The sequence below is a fragment of the Ornithodoros turicata genome, unplaced genomic scaffold (genome assembly GCF_037126465.1).
Source record: "Ornithodoros turicata isolate Travis unplaced genomic scaffold, ASM3712646v1 ctg00001033.1, whole genome shotgun sequence".
NCBI lineage: Eukaryota > Metazoa > Arthropoda > Arachnida > Ixodida > Argasidae > Ornithodoros > Ornithodoros turicata.
In genome coordinates, this window is record NW_026999442.1 from 68851 (window position 1) to 94974 (window position 26124).

Consider the following 26124-nt stretch of genomic DNA (forward strand, 5'->3'; position numbering starts at 1 on the left):
CAATCTTCCCTATAACGCCAGAGGAGCTGCAAAGCTTTTTGCCTTCTATAGTTCAGAAAGGATAGAACAGAGGAGACTTTAGTCTGGGAAGATAGCAGGGATTGTACAAGATTACGTAATGTCTTTAATGCAGAGATTTAAAAAAGTGTTAAAAAGGGATTGTGTTGAATCTAGCCCTCACTCTGAGGCAAAGTGCCAACAATATCCTCTCCTCTATTAAATTTCCTCGGCATTATACAACTTTCATTTACTAAGGTACTCGCTCCAAAGCAATCATACCCGATGACCTCATCTCTGCTCTCTCAATCAAAGCATAGACTATATTTGAATGTGTGTTCACCACATTCTAAACTACATTTACTTAAAAGGCATGATGTACCAGTGAGAGACTTGCAGTGTAGTGGTGTGACTCTATTCCTCCAGTCTTACTCTAAACCCACATTCCCACACCAGGAGGTGACACTCGCACGACAAAGGCGCGGTGAAAGATAACGCCTTATCTGCCTTCCACATAAGCAGGTTTCCCATAAGCGTCGCTTCAGACTTCGCCCGGTGACCGATGGATCTCCATCTCTTCACGTGAACATCAGTGAAACTCCAGAGTAAGGTGGGATCCCGAATGCGTATATTTTTCACTATTATTTATGCTGCGTTGTAGCGTTTCACTGTGTAGTCCCGATTTTTGTTACTGTTCTCACAGTGTTTGTAACTTGTACGTGCCCTGCGTCTGGCTACTTAAATTTATCAAGGATCACCGAAGCGTGCCCTTGATTCTCCTCGGATTAATATAAAGCGCCACTCTCACCGATGGTCGCTCAGAATTCCCACCTATTTGTGCCGTCTGCCTCTTTTTCCCTTTTTTGGCGGGTGTGCTACGGTTAATTCGAATGTGCGTCATTAATGTTACTATCCCTAAATATCTGCGTAGTTCGCTCATCATTATCCCCTTATCGTCTCAACACGATTTGTTGCATCCCCAGTGGGGAACAATGTCACTTGCCATCCCTTCTCGACTATGGTGGTGTCTTTCTGAACAATTACTGTGGTCTTTTTCTCATAGTTCGTTATATAAAGTGTAAGTTTAATGATATCCTCGCTAGGAAAGGTCACCTTGGGCGGTTTCCAGGTGCAAAAACAACTGATAAGACGATGAGAACCTATGAAGGGATCACGTGAATACCCATTCGAACCTTATCTCTTTTTTAGTCACCGTGCAGTGATTGTGTGTAACTGTCGCTTACATAGGGCATAAGACATCGTAATATATATAATAATATATAATCGCTTTCCGTTCTAGCTTAATCAATGCGTTTTATAATACACATTTTTATATTTGTGCAGTTTTGTCAAGTGTAAGATATTACAATTCTAACGGTCGTTCGTGAATATTAATGTCCAAGTGAAGGGTGTGTCTACAAACAAGATGCCTATTAGCGGTTGTTTTAGGAGGAATTAAAGCTCAAGAATATTATAGACATGGGAGGGGGCATTTAAAACATTACGAACAGCTTACGAGATATAAACTGATGTTCTGAGGCTGGAACGACATAGAAGGGACAGATACAAACAAAGCCGCAAATTGCCTAAGAAATCAACGATGAAAGATGAAAGTCACTGAAAAGGATAGCCAGCTGCAGGGATCGAACCCACATCTTCTGGATTGCCGGTCCAGGGCTCTACCAATTGAGCTAAGCTAACAGATCTTTTACAGTTGAGGGGGATGACCTTATGAACGTTTTTTGTTGCCGGAAGATTTAACGCAATTTTTATAATCTTTATTTGAATTCCGTGTGAGCACCGCGAAGCAACAGTGGCTATGAGCGGCGTACAGACGTGAACAAATGGAGAGAGGACAGCAGGAAGGAGTTGGGGACAGGAAGGTTAATGCGCGTCCTGGGCCGACTTCAGAGGGAACTGTGGGGGCAATTCGTCTAGAAAGTCCTGGGAAAACCCAGGGAAAACCTCAGAGAGCACAGCCCGTGACAGGATTCGAACCCGTGTCACGTCCCAATCTCGGCATAGCAAAGCGATCATCCTAACCACTATGCCACGCCAGCTGGTTTTAGTATTATTCCACTCTAAAAGTGGACCTCGGCTCTCCACCAATCAACGTTTTGTACATGCTTTGTACTATATACACCTTGGAACGTCAAGTGAAGTATGTAATTACAAGCATGGAGCGGGCCTTATATGGAGAGAAAACACGCTTTCCGCCACGCTTGTGACGTCACGTCTCATCTCGAACGATGGCAGATCATCAGGGCAGTTTTTAAGTCGCGTGGCACGTTACAGGAGGGACATTGGTCTGACCTTGGAAAACCCATGACGACGAACCAGGAAACCATCAGTGCAGGGTCCAAAGACTGACACGTGATCCGCGGGGTACGTGGACAAACATCACGTGATGTCCAACAAAGGTGTGTGAGACTCTAATACTACTATAGGCTCCGTGGTGGCGATGTTACAGTGAGCCACATAACATAGTTGGTCCCTGTGACCCTGGTCACACTCGCATTTCCTGGACATTTATTTCTTTATTTTTTACTTTGGCGTAGAAGGTATTCGTTGAGTCATTCGACGACACTCTCTCATCCAACCAAGGGCACCCAGGGGAACTGCGACGCTTGTACACTCCTATAACGTCGAATAAGGTAAGTTTTGTCATTCAGAATGTTATTTCGTCTTCTGATCTGTTCAAAATGGGAGTCTTACGCCTCCCTGCCAAGATAGAGAACAAAGTCAATGTCTGCTGACGTCACAGGTTCCTTCGTAAAGCGATACAGTAGTCGACCTACTGTACTGTAATGGAGTAGTCGACCTTGATACAGAACCCATAATAGGAACAATGGGACGACGCTGAAGTAATCAATGTAAAGATAGACTGAATTAAAAAATGGATCTCATAAATCTAACTTTGAAAGTAAACTTTCCAAAGTCTTTGGTCTGCATCTACGACGTGCCAATAAACTCGCACAAAATAAAGTTGAAAAGACAAATTTATTTTACTGATAAACGACTCCCGAATAATGCGTCCTGGAGTAGCAAGTCTCGACTGCTTTGGGACTAGCATCTACATTTTTGCCTTCACCATTCGATCAATCAATCAATCAATCGTTCCTTATTCCTTCTTTATACGTCCGCATCTGCAAAGTATCGATTTCATTCCTCCTGAATCCCCCTTCGGACACTCCTGGGTTGCCAGACCAAGCAACGGAATAAGTCACGTGTCTTCAGGACCTATACATATAGTATGACGCAGATGCAGACTAGCTGTTGGAGTAACCTCAGCTTGAGCAAGCCTCTGCGATGGGCGACACAGCCATGTCGTGTTTGTTTTTCTTTGTCGCCCATCGCTCAAGTTTCCTCAGCCTGTAGTATTGGGGACTCTAATGTACTTATGTCATTGAAATCCATGTATGCACACTGTGTTCTCTCAAAGTGTTGCTTCTACTTGTGAAGTATCATAAAGTTGATTTCTAAGTCTTGAGAAGTGCGCCGTCATAGTTTGCGCGATCTGCCACACGTCTGGCCACATTGCTCCACTAAGATCGCGCAAGGTTGGCACAATGTTAATTTTTTTTAAACCACCAGCAAGAGTTCGCTCGTGTCGATATCGCTGTCGTGGCTCACGTCACACGAAAAGTCATCTTCAAGTCATGGGACCTTGTTTATGTTCCGTTTTTGACTCTGCCATAAAATATGATATATGATACCTCGATCACAAAATAAGGAACATAACGTGGAACTTTCATAAAAATACTGTGGCACTCTAATGCACAACCGTAGAACTCGTGCACACCAATACGTTAGGCGCGCTCCGGCAAAGCGCGCTCCGGCAAATATCAGGCTGAGGAACTTGTACATATATTATTACTGTAGAAGTTTTCTTTTTTTTTTTTGCGTGGAAAATATTTTCGCGTTTTCGAACGAAACTGCTTTGAGGAGTGATTCGCGAAAACTTAAATTCGCGACACAGGTTCCCGGGGGTGTTTTGCCCTTGCATATCGTGCCGAGGTCAATATCGGGCATATTTCGGCACGTACAGGTCAGGACAAAAGTTTACGGAACACGCGAGCTGTGTACTTTCATCTCTGCACGACACCCTAGCGGCAAGCGGGAACTGGCGAAATGAGGCCAGTTCACTGCCTCAGAGGGGTGGACGACTGCTCTCTTAGCGACACACTGCGGTAGTTTCGGTATTAATACTTTTGTATGTGCCCGTGAAGTGAGTTGGATCTGGATTGCAATCAATCAATGAATCATCAATGTCAGCGTTAATTGTTTATCAGCTGGTCACCACTGACCCGAAATGTATACTGAAAATCAAGTACAATAGGGGTGGACGGGTAGGTGGAAGGCCTTGAACAGATTCGTGAAACTAAAGAACACTGATGAAACACATGCCTTCCACCCCTATTGCACTCGACTTTCAGTGCATTGTGCTATTTGGGAAGTTCCATAATAAATCGACTGTTTACAAGCTATCTTTCTTTCTCTTGTCTGTTAGGGCTTTCCAATAAAAGCAATACACTGTAAAGTGCCGCCACCACGATTCATCCTTGTTATCACTGTAATACCCCCTAGCTCCCGGTCTTAGCAATCTTTGAGTCACGTGCTACTGGCGAGCACAACAGTTAAATCAACTCACCTTGCGGGCACCATACCGAAACTACCGCAGTGTGTCGCTAAGGGCGTAGTCTTCCACCCCTCTGAGGCAGTGAACCTCTGAGGACTGACGTCGCCAGCTTCCGCTTGCCGCTAGGATGTCGTGCCGAGGTGAAAGTACAGTGCTCGTGTGTTCCGTAAACTTTTGTCGTGACCTAAGACATCCGTTGTTCACGGGGATGGCGGCGTTCTAGGTCAATCCCTTTATTCTCCTCACATGGGTAATGGGGGAAGAGATCCTGTACAATGGCCTTTTAGGACCCTGCAGGAGGCCATAGTACCTGCATGTCAGCCAGTTCTTATTCATTATCACTCAGGGCACTGAACAGTTTGGTTGAGATGTCGTATTATCATACAAGTTGGCTTTGAGAAGGCGGGGAAAGGCATGTTGCGGCTTCGTGGTACACGCCTCGTGCACAGACTAAAGGTGGCGCTTTGCGCAGCCACGTAGCGGTAGGAAAGCCAACCTTTTGTGTGAGTCGTCCGATATGAAAACCAGTCAAAAGTGTATGACGGGCAACTTGAACATCGAAATTGTGTGAATCGGTTTTGTAACTTTGAGGATTTCAATCGCTTCAAACTCCGAACGACTAGTTTCGGTCGTCAGCGGTCATAAGACTACAAGGCATGCAGAACCAGGCATGTCAGCGTCATTACAATTCTTTGAGCTTTTCTTCGTGAGCGCCGCACTTGCTTGTGTTTTCTTTTATAATTTTTACAGCAACCTTGCAAAGGTTGCACATACAGCACAAGGATGCAGAATTCACTTTAGCTGAGTCAGAAAAAGCGAAAAGGTCCAAGCTAATCGGAAAATCGGTTCTGAATGGAGAACACACATCGCATCACTCAACGCAACACGAACGATATACGGTCTGATCACGGCAAACAATTAGGATCATTGGCATAAAAGAAGACAGATAGAATCCACGGAGTAGCTTATTTTGTGACACGAACGTTTGACGGCCGACATTAATTTTCTTCTGATGTCCACTTCGTATGGATTTGGCGGGAAACTCTAGAACCTTGTACCCCATGGCGCGTTCTCAGGTCCCGAAAAAAATGGTCCCTGGTTGTGTGGGCGGAAATAATGATCCAAGGGGGTTCCGTGTACACAAAAATAGAGCAGTCACTCTGGAAACTCCATGAAACTGATCCTAGCCGACCAAATGCTGTCATACACCCTCCTGATTTTTAAAAATTGGGGGACACAGGTTTCTTAATTAACGTCGATGTTTATGAAGAATAAAGCCGCATGTCATTCAATGGCGAACATAAAAGCGATTACATTCGCGTGCACATTTTATTGTCTATTAACATATGAAAAAAGGTCTATGCCTCCTTTTTCAACAAATGGAGAGAGCGAATGGTAAAACTCGGTCGGCTGTGACGTGTTTCATCAGTTATCGGCAACCTTGTATTTTTGGGTGCACAGGAGCCTGGGAGACCATTTTTCTGCCCACACAACCAGGGACCTTTTTTTTTTCCCCATACCCGACATTATCATACGTTCTTGTACACCCAACGACGCAACAGATTGTGCAGTACGGCATTACTTTTCGCAGTTATCAGTTCAGATGCGGCGTCAGCGATGCAAGGTGACGATTGAAAGCGTACGAATAGCAATCGAAAACCGAGCGGACTCGCACAACTAGTTCCTATGGCTGCCGCCACGATTTTCCGTGGCGCGGTGGACGCTTCGCACGAAGCCTATGGTGGAATATACGTGTACAGTGCAATGTGTTTGTAGGGGTAACAAAAGCGTGACCAATTTTCGTTCCTTTACATCTTGCATGATGGCAGAAACCATTCTTCTGCGGCTTGCTTCAACTTTCTATGCTGCATGGAGTAGAAAGGGTCAAGGTAATCACGGTACAGCGTAGGAACGCCGCACTATTTTTGCCCTGATATGGCCAGAGTTATTCGCGGGAACTTAAATTCGCGATTGCGGAGAAATAAAAAGAACACTTCTACAGTCTTCTCGTAGGCATTTAGTCTTTGCACATTTACGTGATTGTTTTCCCCATATCTAAATGTGCGGGTAGAATTCGCTTCCCTTCATTTTCATGTGGGTCAGAAGAATACCATGATGTCACAAACTCATGGTGGCTAAATGTGTGTCATTTTGGAACGCAGCTCTTAGGCGCCCGCACCAACGTTGAGAAGCACCGGCGTTTTAGAAGCTGGTTTAGAGTCGGACGTAGTCTTCGCCCGTCGCAGCCATCACTCCGCGCCTACAGGAACCTATCGCTACGCCACTCTTCCTCATCTTAATCCTACCGGGGTCATAATATAACGAAAAAGCTATCAAAGGTTTTCTCACTTCGTGTAGGGAAAGCTGTCATACCTGGCAACTGTACACGCGTGCTGGAATCCGACGGAAAACAATCCGTTTTCCCATTGTGTTTGCTTGTACTGCTGTAATAGGGTTGGGACCCCCAATGTGCACATTCAGTTGAAGAAGAAAGTCGCGCGTCTATAGACCATCGGTAGTGTATTCCAGAGGCGGAGAGTTTTCATTTTCCTGGGGGGGGGGGGGGGGCAAGGGCGCACCGCGATGTAAGTACTCTGACGGGGGGGGGGGGGGATATGTTTATTAAGAAAAAAAAAGAAAGGAAAGGTAAGCCAGATGGATGTCGGCTTGTTATTCAAAAAAAGTGAAAGGGGGAAGACAAAAATGGCAAAGAAGAAAGAAAGCAAAAGGAAACAAAAAGAAGGAAAGAAAAAGAAAAGAAAAATGAAGAGCACAAAACTAAAGCTGAATAATCACACACTCTGGCGGGATCCTATGATGTATGCAGAACTGGTATAGAAATAAGAGGAAGGAAGAACAGAAAAAAATGAAGAAAAAACAGAGAGAACGTAAACAGTGAACATGTGCGCAACTGAAGGCATTACGCCTTTGAAAACTGAGTGCAAAAGGAACAAAATGCATTTAATCCTCGGTGTTTGACCCGAAATGCGCGCAATATAATGAATATGGTCAATGAAATGGAGCAGCGGGAGTTGAACCCGCCTCCAACGGATATGCGTTCCAAAGACTGACAGCTGCTGGTGCCTTTTCGACTGCTTCGTTTCATTGATCTGACTGCTTTGTGCGAAATTCAGGCTATGTGTTGTGTCATCCTTTGTGTTTCTTCGCCTCACCTTCTACTGTGATAATGAGTATGGTGGGCGGATACATATTTTACAAATTGCAAGATGCATTTTGGGGGTTGGTGCCTCTTCGCTCTTTTGACCCGGGCGCGCCGAGCCCCAAAGGTTGGTGTCAGTCTCTTAGCGGGACTTCCCGGGGGAGGCGGCGCCCCCCCTAGTTCATGTTCCGGGGGCAAGCGCCCCCGCGCCCCCCCCCCCCCCCCCCCCCCGCAGTCGGCGCCTATGGTGTATTCTATAGACCAGTTTCCGCGGGTGACGTGTGGGCAAAACAAATTAACAGAGAGTCCAGGACTATGACAATGGAATGAGAATGGGCGACGCCGTAATGAAAAATGCCATGGAGGAAGGAAACGCAAGGAGCGGCCCTTCCGACAGTTTTCCATCGGGACGAGCGTAGCCGGCTTCGCATTGTATTCTGGGATACTCCTGTCTACCACGTGACCGCTCACGTGACCCTCCAGACAGCATGGCGCCAGCAGAGCAGACGACGCGAGCTGTAGTTGTGTCACAGCTTATATGGCAGTATTAAGTTGAACGCGTGCCTGCGCTTTATTTCTGTGTGTTCGAATGTTTACTCTTTTATTAGAAGACCAGTCACAGTGTGCAGAACGCAAAAGGAGTACGCGGGACTGGAAACATCACGTGTTGCAACGGTTACTTCCAACGTATGTACGTTCCTTGATTAAGTGGAAAAGAATGCCGTTCCATTAATCAGATTTGTACAACAACAGAAGATATGAAATGATTCTGCGGCACAGTTTGAGGTCCCAAATGAACAATTCAAGATGACTCCAACACACAAGGCCGACTAAAAGTAATACAGCTGACCGTGTACTTACGAACAACAAGTAGCCGTAGCCGTAACACATTACCATACGTCGTTTCTACGATGGTGCTCACGTTTTCATAATAAATTACTTTCAAAAAGCAAAATCATACGGAGAGCAGCACGAGAAACAAAGCATCGCAAAATCGAAACTTTAGAGGGGATCACGTGGTGGACAGTAAGCAATGGGCGATGTTGACTCGAGCGACCGCTAGAGGGTGGCTACGCTAGTCTGGCGTAAAGTCCCTCGATCGCTCTTTGAGAAGTAGCGACAACCCTTGCGGCGCCGACAGGGAGCGTTCGTTGGTCGAAGGTGCTCACGTGGTAGTTTTGCGCCACTTCCGCCGTGTCGCTTTGCTTCCGTCCACCATGATCTTCCCAAGTTCGCTCCTCGCTCAGTTCGTGCGTTCGTGCTGTTTGCGCGTAGTTTTTGAAGGCCGAACTATCGCGTTGAATCGCATATCATAACCGACTGAAAATGACTGGCTGCTGTGCCTTCGGGTGCAATAGTCGTCCTGAAACAGGACAGGCAATGTTTGCCGTTCCAATGGGGAAAAGCAGTAAAGAAGTAGCAAGGCGGAAGGCGTGGCTGCACAAGATTGGACGAAAAAACTTCAAGCCAACGAAAAGCACCAGTGTCATTGTCTTCATCCTTGTGACCAAAGGCGCCGTCTCTACTTCTCTGCTGACGTTCCCCACCTGTTAAAGAATTTGAGAAACCATTTATCACGCGGCCAACAGATATATATACCGAGTGATGTGGTCATCAAGAACAGCCTTCCCACAAACAAAGTTTCCCTTTCATGCGTTGAAGAACTCATCGAAATTGACGAAGAAAGTGAACTAAAGCTTGCTCCACGCCTGACGAAGGAGTGCATAAACCCAGCGCACTACTCAAAAATGAAAGTTGGTCCAGCATATACGCTTTTCAACCACGACACAGTTGCTGCGCTTCGCTACCTTATCTACACAGAGAAACCTGAAAAGGATGTATTGACAACCGCCTGGTTTTTTTACCGATTTTTCAAATGGTTCAGGATGATGACGTCGCGAACGGAGGAGGACTGACGGCTGCACAAGGACAACGATGGCATCACCTTCTTAAATGACTCCATGACTCTAGTAGAATCGATCAGCATTGGCGACGAAAGAAGAGTATGGAAGCCTGTTCAGAAGGGCATTCTCTTGGCAACGTCATGTGCGCTTGGCCTCTAAGAACTTTACCTGCAGAAGTACCACTTCGAATTTGTGCTTTTCTCGCGCTTCTCAAAAGATGCCTTGGAGAACTTCTTCTCCACCATACGGACGAAGAATCCAGTTCCAGCTCCAAAGCAGCTCCGCGCATAAATACGGCACTTCCGCTCATCGAGGCGCGGACGGAAGTCCCATAGGCAAATGGGCGAGTGTTATGGTCGTGTATTATAGAGATGGTCGTGGTTCTTCATCATGCTGTAACACTAAGCGGCATGCTCCTACTTCTGATTTGGGAGTTCAAAAACAAGCCAAGGACGTTTAGCATTCAAAACGCACGCACATACACAAAATTTCGGTCTGCTGAAGTGAAATTAGCAGGCGGCTAGCAAGACGATGTATCAGCGAACCGAAGCGGCGTCGATATATGGTGAGCTAGAATGACTGGTGTGCTTACCGGCCTATCCAATGCATGGGAGCGCTTGGTCGCGGCCCTGGCACTCGACCACGTGCGATTGTTTACATGGATGCGCTGAAGCTCGCTGCGCGCCTTGCGGAAGGATATTTGTGGGGATCCGAGGTACTCTTCTGTTTCGTATCACATGCCCTTTCCGTGAAATGCAGAGGATCGCACCGCGCCGGCCGACAAACGGAACAGTGTCGATGGGTGGTTTATCAAGAGCATCACGAGCACAGTGCAAGGTCGTTGCTTGCTGAGGTTATCTCTCACTCTCTTGCAATTGATAATTTGTTGCTTACAACAATGATAATAAGCGATGCAACAGTGGCCGGTCTGTGCATATCACCGTATTCTCGCTCAGACTTGAGGGATATTTGCGCCTCCGGGAACCCTTCGAGTAGGATTGGCAATTGCATGCAAGGATGGCAAGGATCGAGTAGGATTGGCGTTGGGCGTTCGCTCCCAGCGCGTGCACAATCTATAAGCAACTTGTACAGTTTTTACCCCGTTTTTGTTTTGTTTTGCAATAAACATATTCCCCCCCCCCCGCCGAAAAGCTGATAGCCTCCTCAGCCGGAATTGAATCCACAACCTGACCCCAAGCAACTGAGGGTTTTAGTAAGGGGGCCTCCACAGATCACTGATTGTAAAATACGCGTACAGTTGGTTAGACGAAATGCAATGGCTATTCCTTGCAATCTAACTGTGCTTGTTTTCTCGCATTCGAAATCGGTTCTGGACCGAATTCATAGGCAACTGTGCTGACATTTGTCTTAAAGTGTACGTGGAAAGCCCAGCCTCAGACAGCACAGCTTCCTCCGAGATTCGAACCCTGGTCCCCTCCCAGTCTCGGCATGCCATGTCAGCATAAAAGGGCACCTCACATTCTAACCCATAGTGACCCCCAGCACCAGGTGAGCCGCCGCAGATCTACCAGCGTTCACGGAGTGGCCCGGACTTGACCCCCTTTGGGATTGCTGGTTCTGCTGAAGCTATTTTCCAAAATTTGGGCAGATTTGTTAGGAAGACATCTGCTCCTGAGCACTAAAGTTATGAAAGTTCTCTCGGTGTCTTTTTTTTTATGAGTCATGATGTACTTTGCGAACTTGGCTGCTCTGTGGTGGCGTCCATGAAAACAAAGTACAGGTCACTGCTCAGCATGGAGCGAACACTAAGAACTGTTGTGCTGAGAATGCGCCCTCGTTTTGAGAGACGCTCACCTCAGCCTGTAGGAAGAGTCTATTCTGCTGGAACTGTTGTTGTTTTCCCCTTTGGTACGGGTACCAAAGGGGAAAACAAAACAAGGTATCTACAAGGCTCTCCCCAGTGTTCCTACAGGATGTGATTTTCTGTCTAAACAGGATCTCACCTTCTACTACCTCTAGTACGATGTTCGCGACAAATACATAGTACACCCCGACTTTTGCTTGTCAAACGCTGCTACTCCCAAAACAAAACAACAAACAAACCCAAAACAAACAAAAGTACATTCCCCAGTATATCTTTATGACTATCGAAGTCACTTCCATATACATTAATTTATACATAACGTATCTGTGTGATGTACCCAAGGATACTGGAATGGAATGCCTTTGTGCTACCTCACAAAACATGTGAGAGCAGCACACAGAATTGTACATAACAAAAATACTCTACGCAAGTTACTTTACCTTAAGTGCTTTTGGGAATAACTTGGTATCTTACGTTCAAAAGGCAGTATTTAGTATCATGACTTGAATACTTTTTTAGTATCTTCAACAAGCTTGCAGCAGTGAAAGTCCATTCCATTTCTCCCTTTTATTTATTTATTTATTTTTTCTTTTAGTTATATATGGCTAGGCGAACACCCTCTCGAAGAAAGTGTGGAACTGCAGGGTCAATAATTACCTAAAATTCATTAATCAACCCCTTTAATTAGGGGATCTCGCGCAGAAGCGATGTAGCAGAACCAGTGATATTCCTTATCCCCCGAAGAAAATTATCTCCCGATTATCCCAAGAAGGAATCGAAAGGCATTGAGACAGTGCCTTTATCACAACATTCCAAAACGCGAACTTCTCCGTCGTAATCATATCTCCGAAGCGTGACGTATCAGCACGCCCACGTTTTTTTCCCTCTCCCCCTGTATCTGCCATATTGCTTCAATTTCGGCCATTGCGGGAACTCCCTGGCGCTCCCAGGTGCTCTTTGCGCATGCGGTCACGTGGCCTTGAGGGCGCAAGAAGGGGCAGCGGGCCGAGCCCTTGGTAGCCACCTATCGGCAGGCCCGTTGTCACGACCCGGTTTCAGTCGCCGTTCAGCACACCATTCATTCTAGCTCACCATAGTCGATACCTGGGAAGAACATGGCGGGCGGAGGAGTGAAAGGGAGAAAAATAAAGAGGTCGAGGGAAGGGTTGTCGCTACTTCCCAAAGAGCGATCGAGGGACTTTAGTCTGGCGCGGAGAGCCGCTCCTTGTGTTTCCTTCCTGCATGAGAAACGCGAGCCCACCAGAGCCCACGCCGTGCACAGCACGGTGGCCGGCGCCAGATGTAGAGCATTGCTCTGCTCCCCCGACGGCTCTGACGCGTCGCGTTTCACCGAGTGCCGTCCAACTATGAACTCACGGGCGGCGGCTGATGATTCGTGTCGTTACGCTCCGTTCCGTCTCACTCTAAAGGCGCTGTCACACTGGACCGACATGACACTGACACTGACATGGCGCCGACGGAAGACAGACGTTGTCACCATACTTTGTATTGCAAAGCACAGCTGTGACACTGCGCCGACCGACAGCGACAGACGCAATTCGACAAAATGTCGCTTCTGTATGATACATTTGGATGACAAAATCGCAAGACAGGCAGTGTCTGACGATGTGTCATCAGCGGTTTGATCGTTGCTCAAAGTATATCGCCGACAACAGACACACACTGCACGAAAAGTTTTTTTTTTCAGGCAAAGATTGTGGCTTGGCCTATTCACGAACGGTATTAAATGGTAGAAGTATTTGCATTTACTTAACAACAGCAACTAGTATTTTAAAAGCTTCCGCGCTCGAAACTTGCACAGCTTACGCAGGGGACATGCAGGTCACCCGATCAATGAGTAAGCCAGTCACACACTCGTTTCGGTGCATACTTTATTGCAAACACTCTACTAGTTATGCTGGAACAACAAACTCAGCTCTGAGGACAGAGCTGACTCAACAGTTCAAGGTACAACAGTAAGACGGAAGAAATTGAACTTGCGATTGCGGAGTCCAATTGTTCAGAAGTTCAACCTAGGGGTCCCTCTTCGGGTGGGGTTGCGAAAGTAGGGTTGCGAAGTCACTACACGGAGCACCGTTGACGAATCGCAACACGGAAAAGGGATCCATGAACGTAAACAACACACATGTCAGCGCACACAATCCCACTTTACCTGACGCAATCACCAAGGGCCAAATACGCCACGGAATGCGCATTGCAAAGCCTTGCAAGGCGAACTGAAGCAGGGGAGACATAGCGTCAAGAAATGAGATACAACTGCGTCTGTGTTGGCCTCGATGTTCGTGATAATGACTACCAAGTGAAAACAACGAGAATTCGCCGTACTTTTACCAAAAGGCTTATTCGGGACGCCATGTTGAAAGAAGGGACTTGTCGGTTGTGGCTGTCATTCAGTGTGCCAGGCTTGTCTGTCAGAAGGGTCCGTCGATTGCGGCATTCGGCGACGGCTGACATACGGATGTCTGTGTCGACCGTCTTTTGTATGTGCGGTGTGACTGGTTCGCGGACACGCCGCCTTTGGATGTCAGTCGACAGGTTCTGTAGATTGTCGGCCCAGCGAACGAGGAGGGAAGCAAAGGATGAAAGTATGGGAGGAGGAAAGCAGAGAGGAACGTATGGCGATAGTGCGGAGAGCGCGAGGAGGAAAGTGAAGGAGGAGGGTGCTAGAGAGGAGTCGAAGGAGTTGCGCTCGCTCTGCGGCTGCTGCGTATATAACTTTGTGCCTTTAAACGTTTTCTTCCCCCACAACATTGTAAGGCCGGTGTACAAAACTAGTACAGGATACGCCATTACCGCCTACAAATTGTTTTGACCTGTTTCGGGGGTGCGGCGGATGGTGCAGATTTCTTCACGCTACAAGCAGTGCGGAAAGGCTTCAAATATATTTCCACTTACGCACTCGGTTGGTTTGGAAAAGTATAGCCTTCATCCAAGAGACTAACATAAATGCACACCTCCGGGTTTAAAGCGGGTCCGTCTACCATAGAAGTTGTGACAGTATACCAATGCCTGTTAAACGGAAGAAACGGAGTACGTGTTTATTAGAGACGCGATTTAACAAAATTCACATATATTAACGGGGAAGTCCCGTAAAAAAAAAAAAGAGTACGACAGTATACTAGGGTACCTGCTCGAAAGCCCTGCGTGACAATGGGGCGAGCCCCTGCAGAGTGACCGCAGAATGGCCACCCGGACGGCCGCATCCCTTGCGAACTTCGTCCGACTCTCCTACAACAGAGCCCACTTAAATGGATGGCCTCAGCGGTCCCAGTTGATGCCGCAAATGTTGTTCTTCGTAGACCACAGACTGCGGTATCGGAAATACCCCAGGCGAGAAAGCGGCGCAGCTTGACTCTTATTCGATGGGATGCATGGGAAATGCAGACGCCGTACGTTGATGGCATGCCGGAATTCCATCTCTTGGTGAACGACCAAACCGCACTGGCTAAGAACCAATGAAGTCGCGGCATTCAGAAAAAGAATGCCGCAACCGTGCAGGTGCATCGCATAGTTTTGGGGCGTACTAGATCCTGCCGGATAACCCATTCGAGCCACGTCGTATCATACTCAACCAACACTAGCATAACCTGTACCATGACAACTCATGTCAAGCGATAAATCATGCTAGCACTGCATGAGGTCCTGGTATAAGTTGTCCCGAAATTAGCAGTCTTGGTATTACCATACTTTTAGTTGTCCTGGTGTGAATGTTGTGTGGTATGAGCTGGGTAGGAAGTAAGAGGACGCCGGAGCAGCGGAGGCTCCGGCGGCGTGATGTCTTTAAAGGGATTTGAAGTCCCTCCATTTAATGTCGAAGCTCTTTTCGTACGATAAAAGAAAAAGAAAAAATGTCCATGTGGATTGTCGACCGATACCGAGCACACTGGTTCCGCTTTCACAGATGAGTTTCTGGATACGAACGTCCTTTCAAAAGAGAAGTGAATTCCCCTTTTTTAATTCATCAGGTCATTTCCCTGCTTTGGAAAGAAAATCATGTCTTGGACTTAAGTGCAGTCTATACGGTGTTTTGTAATACATTCTTCTGTTTCTCTCGCTCCAGATACCTTGCTCGTACTCTGCTACCTGAGCTGCCCAGGACGACATCAACACAGGAGCACACAGTCTGTGTGCCCAGGCTCAGGCTTTTACATAATGGACTTCTACCACCAGCTTGCCTGCATACGCGCCATCTTGTAGGGTTTCCTTGCTCTGCTGTACGGTACGTAATCTTTTTATTTAGCCCCGACTCCAGAATGCATTACCCAGAGCCGTATATTAAAAGGGAGTCTGGCCATTAATGGGTCATGCCTATACGTGAAGCTCCACCCACTTTTTCAGCTTTCCGACCAATGAAGTCTTGAAATATGGGGCGCTATCAATCAGCCTATCCTCACTATTTGCCCCCCTATCCAACATGGGCAGCGCCATTTTGGGTGGCAAGTGGATTGGATGGGATTGAAATGGATACCTCTCGCAATCTGCAAAAGTAGTGGATTGTTGGTGCAAATTTGATAAGCGCCACCTATGGAGCGTAAGGCACGTTGGGAATTGTCGTCTGCTTCCGTCGTTGTACCGCTGCCGTCAGAACCACCTGCTGGGACACATTCTGTTGTCGGTATGATTTTTAAACAAATCTACATGAATAGTTGGAATATAAGAGGCAATAATGTTTATATCCATGAAATCCAGCTGTTAAAAATAAGATCGTAGAGCACAGCGCCGTTTTTGTTATGATTTCCTTGTGATCGCCGTGTTCACTAGGCCTAACACCGGCGACAAAACGTATTATTTTCAGTTAGATGTCGATGAATGAGCATAAGTTGAAACTGATTTCCGAGAAATTTATATTAGGATGTACATTTGCAGCATAAAATCAGGTTAGTCTGTGAAAATTTTTTGTCACGAAATCCCCGCTTCACTGTGTTTGTTTTCGTCGCCATTTTGGGTGGCAGTATGGTGTCATGGCTACCCCATTGGTAAAAAGCAAACCAATCAGAGGAGCGAAACTGTGATTGACAGGTCGAGCCTCTTTTTGTGACTCCTCCCAATGGCCAGACTCCCTTTTAATAAACCCAACCCCTCACGGTCCCACGCGGTCTACACAGTAATTTTATTTTTTATGCCCTTCCCGGTGTGAAAACTGTGTACTATGGGGACACACCCGAATTACACTTATACTACACTCCACTAAGCACCCGTGTTGGTGTCAAAGGGGTGTAATGTACCAATACACCCCGATCACACTTTTGTTACACACTATGCTAAATTTTGGAACACTCATATCAGTGCAAAAGGGGTGTATGCCGCACAATGCTCGAAGCTCCTGTGTTTTTCTTTTTAATTGTGATAATGTTTGTAATATATACAGTGTCTATATCTTCTTGTGTGTGTGTGTATGGATAACTTGGTACATGCAGATGGATGCGAAAAGATACAGACCACAGGTAATAGAGAGACTTGGGAAGCCGTACAGGGATTAAAAACAATTGCTACTTTTATTACATTAAAAAATTAATGGGAATTACTAGAGATCGATTTACAGTCGTATTGCCAACTGTAGGACAACTGTACTCATAGTTAGGGCTCGACGTTTTGGCAGTCAGCGCTGCTTTCAACATGACTAAACCTGAAAATAGGTGACAGGAGTTTGACTCCCTGGCTGGAAGATTTACTGGTGCGGGTGACATGGGAATTAAAATACACGTGTCTACGTAAGTAAAGAGCTAACTACTGGGAGTGATTGTGAACTTAATATACGAAAAGAAAAAGTAGAAAAACCGAAGATTACGAACAGCTAAGAAAAAACGAGGGAAGTTCGACAGCAACAGCCTTCAACAGCACTTGCAAATGTCGAAGGCAGGTTGCTGTTGCCGTGTCGACTTGGTTAAACCGGAAGGACTTGCTTAGCTAGCGAAGCTCTTCGAAGCTCTTGGAGTGCACAGCTAGCTAAGCTCCCAGAGACCAGCTCCCGTCGTGTAGTGGTGAAGATGATCGCTTTCCACACTTCATTGTTTGTTTGAATCTAGTCTTGTGTACATGCATTTGTCCACATTTTGTGTACCTCAGTCTACTTGCAAGGATATGATACGGTCGACGGCTATAAGGAAGCCGCACACTTCCACCCCACTGTCTCTTGTTATGTGTCCGATGAAACAAACCTGTTCCCGTGAAATGACCGTCGTGGCCTCCAGAGTCAAATACGGAAACAAGTAAAGGTATCGATAACCACTGAAAAACCATAGACACTATAGACAACAACATAAAAAAACAGCAGGGTAATACAGATCATTGCTGCTTTTATTATGCAACGTGATCCCAGAGTAGAAAACAAGAGTCCCTGCAGATATAGTTACTTCGCGGAGCAAACACCGAAACACAAGAGTCGCGGTCCAGACAAATTACCACACTTGACCTATTTCTTGTATTTAAATTAGTGTTGCTTACGTTCCTAAATCCCTCGTTAAAATTACAGGAATTTCTCGCTTCATCTCCAGAGATATGACTTCGACATCTGAATTTGATCTCGACTTGGAAAGGTCGCCACAGTGGGAAGACGTCAGGAAGGAAATGCACGAAGCCATTGCAGCGGAAGACGAGGCTCGTGTTCTAAAGTGCCTGGATGCTGCAACTGCATTGAAACTGTGGTTGGATCCTGACACAAAAAAGTCAGCTCGTTACAAAGCAGTTAAAAAGAAAGCCTTTCGTATTCATGGCCTCTTAGTCTCACGGGAATGTGGACTCAAGAACAGCAAAGAATCATCGTGTTACCAACATCTCACACCCCTTGAACGAGCTGAAATTCGACGGCAACAATATTACACCACAGAATGCGATGTCTCTTACATCGACTATTTGAAAAGCAAATCAGAAAGCGTCACCAGATGTGATGACTTCGGTGTACGAAAGGAGAAGATGTTTAAGCAGCTCTCAAGTGATGAATTAAACAGGATTATTCTCAAAGTGGCTGCAACAGCGCCGCATCTAAAAATAAAATTCGACTACAGCAGTGAAAACGTTCAAGGGACCACGGGAAGCTGCAGCAGAGCTGTCATCGGCCTTACTTACTACGAAGAACAAAGAGTTTTCGTCGGGGGCCGTGCTGAAGAAGCCGTAGTCTGGGGGACGCTTATCCACGAGTTATGTCATATGGCACTTTTTCTAGTGTATAGGAACGATGGCAAGCCTTATTACAGTGACGATACGGAGCGGGAAAAGCAATACAAGGGCATCCTGAGTAACATAAAACCGAGGCAAAATGATCTGAACCTTCTCACCCAGCAAGCTTTTATGGACACAAATGAAGAAGAAGAGTTAATTGTACGGATCCCTCACGTTCTAGTTCAACATGGTTGCGACGAAGGTCATAGGCTTCTGGAACGGGAAGTACCCGAACTACTAAATTTTTTCAAGGAACATGTCATCCAGGACATGCGAGAATACATTAAGAGTGGAATCCCCTCTGCAGACGCAGAAAAGATCAGAGAAGGAAACGCCACACTCCAAAGATCTCTCAACATTGGCAAACTTAACGTCAAATTCGAGAAACCATTAAAGAACAGTGTGTGGAACAAAGAGCCCCTTCACGTACTTACGGGTCCAGACGTAAGGCTTCTGGAAATAATGGTTCACAACGCAGTGAAATCTTCAGGCCAGCCATACTTGTTTTTCGAAACATCCCAGAAGGAGTGGAAAGATGTGTTAGCGACCTACAAATGTGCATTTGTGCTCGTGAGGGTCCGCCCCAACACAGAGTTAGGAATGGATCTCAAATTTCTGAGTGAAGTGTCCAGTGTGACTGGAGCGAAAGTCATCTTCCTTGTGGAAGACAGCGGCAAATCTTCCTTGTTGGAGCAAGTGCAAAACGACACATTCTTTGCCGCTGGACTTGTAGAGCATAACATCCTTGAAGCGAGTTTGGAGCATGTCGCGAAGAGCTGCAAAACAGAAGTTTTTGAAAAATCTCGCGTAGAACTTCAGGGCATTTATGTTTCCGCCTTTCCTGAAGCAATGAGTATCGACACATTCTTACGTTGCCTGGACACTGCGGTTTTCCTAAACCTCTGTGAGCATAAGAACATTAACCTGGGACCTCCCCTTCATGAACTAGAAGAAGGTGTTAAGAACTATTATGTGGAGCGAGTGTTTACAAGGAGTGTGGAAATTGACTTGAGAGAGTGCCGAATGAACGACGAGAATGAGGCTTTCGCACTTCTGGGGTGTCCGCATGATTGTGCTGCAAAACTTGTACCTCAAGGTTACGAGGCAACACATCAGGATAATTTAGAGAGTTTTGAAAAATTTGTAGTCCTTCAGGAGCCACGTGACTATGAAGCTCTCCTACTAAATAATAATTACAGGGAGAAGGTAGTGCATCTGTTCCGGATCAGTGAATCCGGTGAGGGACTGGTGTGGATTAAATCAAATGGCCCTCTCAGTCACCTTCCAATGACGGGAAGTGACGATTACACAACAGAGAGGTTGCTGAACGTGCCCGAGAAGATCGTCCTCGTCACTGGCGCACCTGGTATGGGAAAGAGTGTGTTGGCATCTTGCTTGTGTACACAGTTAAAAAGTCAAGACAAGAAGAGGTGGGTGCTCTACGTCGACCTTCCTCAGAGAATGGCATTAGTGAAAACTGCGTCGCCTAGTTTGGAATATGTAGCGGATCTGTGCCAAGTACAAAGAGGTGGTCTGGAGTTCGTTTTGTTTGAAGAAAGCTTGGACAATGGGAACCCTTTCAAGGTCGTAGTCATGTTGGATGGCTTCGATGAAGTCAACGAGGAATGCCGCAACCGTGTGCTGGAACTTGTACAGTTTCTAGCTAACAAAAAAGTTTACAAGGTGTACATTTTTACTCGCACTGTGTTTAAGCCCCGTGTACAAGATGCCTTACACACAGTGTCATATGATCTGGTTCCCTTTTCTGATGAAAACCAGAATGAATTCCTCACAAAATATAGGGCCCAAAGAGAAACTCCGTCCACCAGGAATGACGCACTTCCGCAAAAATTCCAGCAACTGTACTCGACCTTGAAGGAGAAAAACAATACAATCCTGGAAACCCCTCTCCTACTTCGTATGATGGCTCAGATGGAGAGTGGAGAAATCACGAAGTCGGGCGATTACTCTTCGCTGCTTAATATTGCTGACATCTCCGGTGGCAGAAGTATATACACTGTACACATCTACAAGATGTTTGTCGAGTACAAGCATCTTGTGCACCGAAAAGAAAAGGTGAAGGAAGACATCGTCCTATGTGCCACGCGAGGGGAGCACGGAGCAGCGCAGTCTTCATTCTACGCAAACCATCGTCTCCTCGCTATGAAGTGTATATTTCCTGAGGATGCCTTGGAAGACTTATTGAATGAAGACGAATTCGTGCAGTTAGATCCAGAAGGAAGTTTCATCAAACGCGTAGCGAACAATTCTCTCAAAGAAGGTTTTGTGAATGGCATTAACGATGGAGGAATTCCCGAGTTCGTTCATAAGACTTTCGCCGAATTTTTCGCAGCTCACTACCTCCTGGAGAAGGCAAGGCTAAGAACGAAATCGAGCTATTGGGAAAAGGTAGTACAACTGTATGGTAAAGAAGACTACGAGGGTGTAATGGTGCTGTTCGACGGACTGGCGTCAGAGTCCTGTCCACTTCACTCTGCTGTGATAAACAACGACGCTTCTTATTTTGAGCAACGTGTTATTCAAACAGAAGAAATGCTCGTTGTCGATGAACTCCGAAGGACGCCATTGCACGTAGCTGCCCTGCATGCTGACAAAACGACATTGAAACAGCTGCTAACGAATGGTGAACTAATCAAGAATGATTTGTTTCAAATGTCGCCATTCCAGTACGTGGAACTCTTTTTCCCATGGAACGCAGAGGGGATGGCAGAGTGGATTGAACGTTTGCGGGATGTGTCTTTTTCACGACGTTTGATGATTAAGAATTCTATGGAACATTTGCTGGATAGGACTCCAGGTATCAGGGAGAGACTCAACGTATTGTACTCTCGATGCAGTGAGGAAGCAGTGAAACATTCTACCGAAAAGCTGCGCTCATGTGAATCCTTCCAGCAAAAGAGACATTTTCTAGAGCGAGTTATATTCACAGCTGTGATACACGACCTACGAAGCGTTTTAGACGTGTATCTGAGCTATGTGTTCCCGAGAGAGAGTACAGGAAATCTAGACAGAGACACGATGGACCAATTAGAATCACGCAAGGAACGAAGCTTGAGATGTTCTGCAGAGCCTCAGGCAATTGAAGATCTCGATGATATCAGAGACTATGACAACAGAACTGTTCCTTTTTACGCAAAGTCGGAGGTTGTGTGTAAAATGCTCCTTCCTTACTGCGATATGGAAATTCTTGATCAGGATGGAAACACACTGTTGCACATTAGTGTGAAAGAAGGAAATCTGGAGACAACAAAGTTTTACCTCGCACATTTATCCGCTAACAGTAGAAATGGACACTTTCAAACTCCTTTGCACTTGAGTGGAGATGCAGAGATTGTGAAGCTACTTCTTCCTCTTTATCCCTCAGTGAATGTTCTCGATGATGAGCAACAAACTCCGATAGATATGTGTGCAAAGAGACATGATTTTGAGGCCATGAAGTTGTTACTCCTTCGCACTCGTACATGTGGAGCACGTCATATCAGACTGAACACAACGCTTCATGTGGCTTCGAGCTCATTTAATGCCCATAAAGCTGTGACGTTTCTTCTACCTCACACAAGTGCGCACCTGCTTAACTGCAAAGGAGAAACGTGCTTAGACGTTGCTTTCACAGCTTGGAAATATTTGTGGATTTCGCTGTCCAACGTTGTGAGGTGTCTCATCCCACACTCGCTCGTAAACTCACCTGAAACGTTCGGCTCATCACCGTTGTACATCTGGAAGGAAGGTGGTGGAGGGAAAGTGATGCAAATTCTATGGCCTTATTTGCGACACAGTGACCGTAGGCATGCACAGAGGATCTGCAGAAGATGTGCGTATGTGGATGTGCATTTGAATTTCCAAGATGAAATTTCGTGTCTGAAACTTCTCCTCCTCCATTTAGATGTCATCGCAGGTGATCGTTATAGCCGTAAACTGCTGCATGATATTGCCAAGCGCAATGCGCTTCACATTAGCTTATTTCAAAAAGAAGTAAATTGCATTAATTACGTGAAGCTGTTACAGCCGCATTTAAATCTCAATATGCAGCATTATGTAGAAAGTGGAGTAAAAATGAGGACATTGTTAAGTCAAGTCTGGGATGGGCACACACACCGATGATCCCGACATTGACGATGTCGACACGGAAATGATCGACGACGATGGCAATACGAAGTTGCTAATAGAAGCAGAGGAAGGAAACGTGGAAGCTGTTAAGATTCATCTCTCACATTCATCCGTATGCTTTACAGACGAAGGAGAGAATACTGCATTGCACTGGAGCGCGAGGAAGGGACACACGAATCTGGTGAAGCTTCTCATTCCTTTTTATACATCAGTGGACGTGATCAATGTGAATCGAATGACGCCCATGCATGTGTGCGCCTCAAATGGACACCTGGACATTGTAAAGTTATTATTACTCCGCTCTAGATTGAGTTCCCGTGACAAGGGTGGAAGGACACCTCTTGACTTGGCCTGTGAAAGTGGTGCCGTTGATATCGTGAACTTCCTTCTTCCCCACTCATTCCCTAATATGGGCGACGGGTTCGGTTACACATGCTGCGCTTTTTCCGCAAAAAGAAGCAAAATGAATGTTCTGAGATGCCTTATCCCACACTCTCTTATGAACTGTCCTGACTGCATAGGCCAATCGCTAACGCAAACCTGTGCAAATTATTATATGAGAGAAGAACTGGTGACATTATTGCCATATTCTTGTGACGATGACGGTGCGAATTTATTGCCGCCTCACCAACTGTCGTTTTGGGAGGACGATATCAGTATAATAAGAACGCCTTGTCTGAAACATATGGTTCTCCACTCAAGTGTCACGGCAGTAGATGCGTGTTTCCGTGAAACACCCAACTACATTGGAATGTGTAATGTATTTATTGATCCAATCCTGCGTCGAAAAAAGACTGAGAGATCACTATTCCTGAATTATATTTCTCTCTTGCTTCCGCACGCAAGTATTTCTGCTTATGAGGATAAAGGCAAGAAACTATTAAAAGCTTCACCACGGGCTTGCAACATTGGACCAATATTGGCAGTTTCATTGGCGTATTACCAGACCTGTGTTGCACAGCCTATATACTGGAGCAACGTAACTTATATTGGCTGCCAATCTTGGACCGATATGTGACCAATGATGGTGTGCTGTTTGTAGAGCTATGTTTCAGTTACCCAATTAAATGTTCGTAGGCATCTTGTGCTTGCACCACATCACGTAAAACTGCTTTCATACCGTGCATTCGTGCTGCCCAAACTCGAATACTCATCGGCCATATAAGATCCCCATCAAGAGTACTTCATTCAAGCATTATCTAGAGTCAGTTCAAAATGTGCTTCGTTACATCTAATTATTCCAGAGACGCGAGTGTTTCACGTATAAAGAAAAAAGCTTGACGTCGATCTTCTCTCGTCAAGACGGTTGATAGCCAGGCTGTGTCTCTTCCATAAAATGTATCACAACACAAACACTCGCGATCGTCTCCTAGTCCCTGCTAACGACATTTCATCTCGTCTGAACGACATCCATATGATTAAGCTTCTCCATTGTAATATCACTTCCTTTCTAAAAGAATTATTTGGTAAAACAACTAGTGACTGGAATCGTGAGCCTGAACATGTTGGTCGTACACACGACACTGCTGGTTTTAAGGTCACTCTCCTCCAATTGAGGGCTTCAGATTCATCATGCTCTTCCCATGGTGCATCTGGTCTTCTTTCCTTGTCAGCTCGATATTTCTTATTTATTTACTTTTTGTAGTACTTTTGTTGTGTGTTTCTATTGTACTTTTTCCTATGTGTTACTCACCACTCCGTTATGTAATACGCTCTTGAGGTCTCTAAAGTACTTAAATAAATAAATAAATAAAGCCACTTATTTCTGTTTCAGTTACATACAGTATAATTGGAACAAGGTCCGGGTAAAAACAACTCTCAAAATAAATTTTATTGTAGCACTCGTAGTGTCGATCGTCGTAATTGCCAGTGCATCTAATGCGCGTTTGTGATAAGCAGTTGTATTTTCTCGGTGTTTTCTCGAGTAAGCTCAAACCGGTTGAGTGCCAAGATACTTCTTCAAAACAACAAAAGGTAGTTTGCGCAGTAAGAACCGTCTAAAGAAAGACATGGGGACGTCTGAGGCTGATCCAGTGATTAGTCTTTCTCACTTCATTTGGGTTGTAACGTGCAAGAACTGATGTTCTGAGGCTGGAACAACACAGAGAGGACAAATAGATACAAAGTCTCAAATTGCCTAAGAAATTAACGAGAAAGATGGAAGCCACTTCAGAGGATAGCCAGCTGTGGGACTCGAACCCACTCGGTAATCCAGAAGATGTGAGTTCGAGTCCCACAGCTGGCTAACCTTTTCAATGGTTCATCGTCGTGGTTGTAAGTTACTCCCTCAAAATGTATACAGATCAATATATTGCAGTAAGCTCCCGTGGCACAGAGGGTTAAGATGATCACTTTCCACGCCCAGACTGAGACGTGACACGGGTTCGAACCCCCTCACCGGCTGCGCTGCCTGATGTTCTCCCTGCGTTTTCCGAAGACTTTCCAGACGAATGTCCCCCACAGTTCCCCCTGAAGTCGGCCCAAGACACGTACTAACCCCCACTCCTTCCTGCTGTCCTCTCTCCATCTGTCCACATCTGTACGCTGCTCATAGCCACAGTTGCTTCGCGGCGCTAACGCGGAAATAAAAAAAAATATATTGCAACTATACAACTACAGGTTGTTCGAACAAAATGGACACTATACTTTTTCAGGATATTTTATTAACATAATTATCTAATTACGCAAGTAACTACCCAGATTACACTTCACTTTCATAAGACACAGTAACAACCTAGATGCTGTGCGTGCAAACTATCGTAATAAATATGCTAAAAAAATATGTACAATCTAGCAGCCATTCCAATGTACACATATCAGGCGAAATTCGACGGAAGAAACAAACGGTTGTGATTATTTACACTATTTGCATTATCTGAATCCCTCGCTGAAAACACGAGGTTCCTTATAGCAACGCGCCCATACTTGACGCATATCTACCGATTAGACCAGTGAAGCAGTGATTCCTGCTCCCCTAGCGAAAAAGAGAGGCGGTGCTCAAGAAAGTCACGGAGCAAACCCATAACGAGGGTAAGTCTGGGATGCATTGCTCGAATACCGGCTATTCGAGGTACAGCCAGACATTGGAACTTCTAGAGTACGTATGACACAACAATACTACAACTAATACTACTACAATAATAATACTAGTAATAATAATAATAATAATAATAATAGTATTATTACATAGTACTAAAGAGGTCCGCTTTCACCAACGTTGCTTACCCTTGAACCGAGATGAAGCGTTGTTAAAACTTGAACTTATCGCTGAATTCTTTTTTTGTAACCGTTA

The 26124-nt window shown here is 45.7% G+C and overlaps 2 protein-coding genes across 7 annotated transcripts in view; both read left to right on the plus strand.

Moving 5' to 3' along the window:
• The first annotated feature begins 511 nt into the window (after positions 1–511).
• LOC135376108 (uncharacterized) overlaps positions 512–26124 on the plus strand; it is a 114499-nt gene continuing 88886 nt past the window's right edge. For 3 of the 6 annotated variants that reach the window (XR_010417546.1, XR_010417544.1, XR_010417545.1), the window contains exons 1-4: positions 512–607; positions 2293–2417; positions 2556–2651; positions 15607–15765. Coding sequence is in view for 3 of the 6 variants with exons in the window: in XM_064608686.1 (XP_064464756.1) it covers positions 18045–22826 (4782 nt within the window). In the remaining 3 variants the exon portion in view is untranslated. Of the gene's footprint in view, positions 608–2292; positions 2418–2555; positions 2652–15606; positions 15766–18018; positions 22827–26124 lie in introns of those variants that run through there. The other 3 variants (XM_064608686.1, XM_064608687.1, XM_064608688.1) reach the window with 3 other exon arrangements.
• On the plus strand, positions 22807–24590 carry LOC135376109 (death-associated protein kinase 1-like). The gene has a single exon (XM_064608690.1). It carries the CDS (start codon positions 22807–22809, stop codon positions 23848–23850), a length of 1044 nt encoding a protein of 347 aa, XP_064464760.1. The 3' UTR covers positions 23851–24590.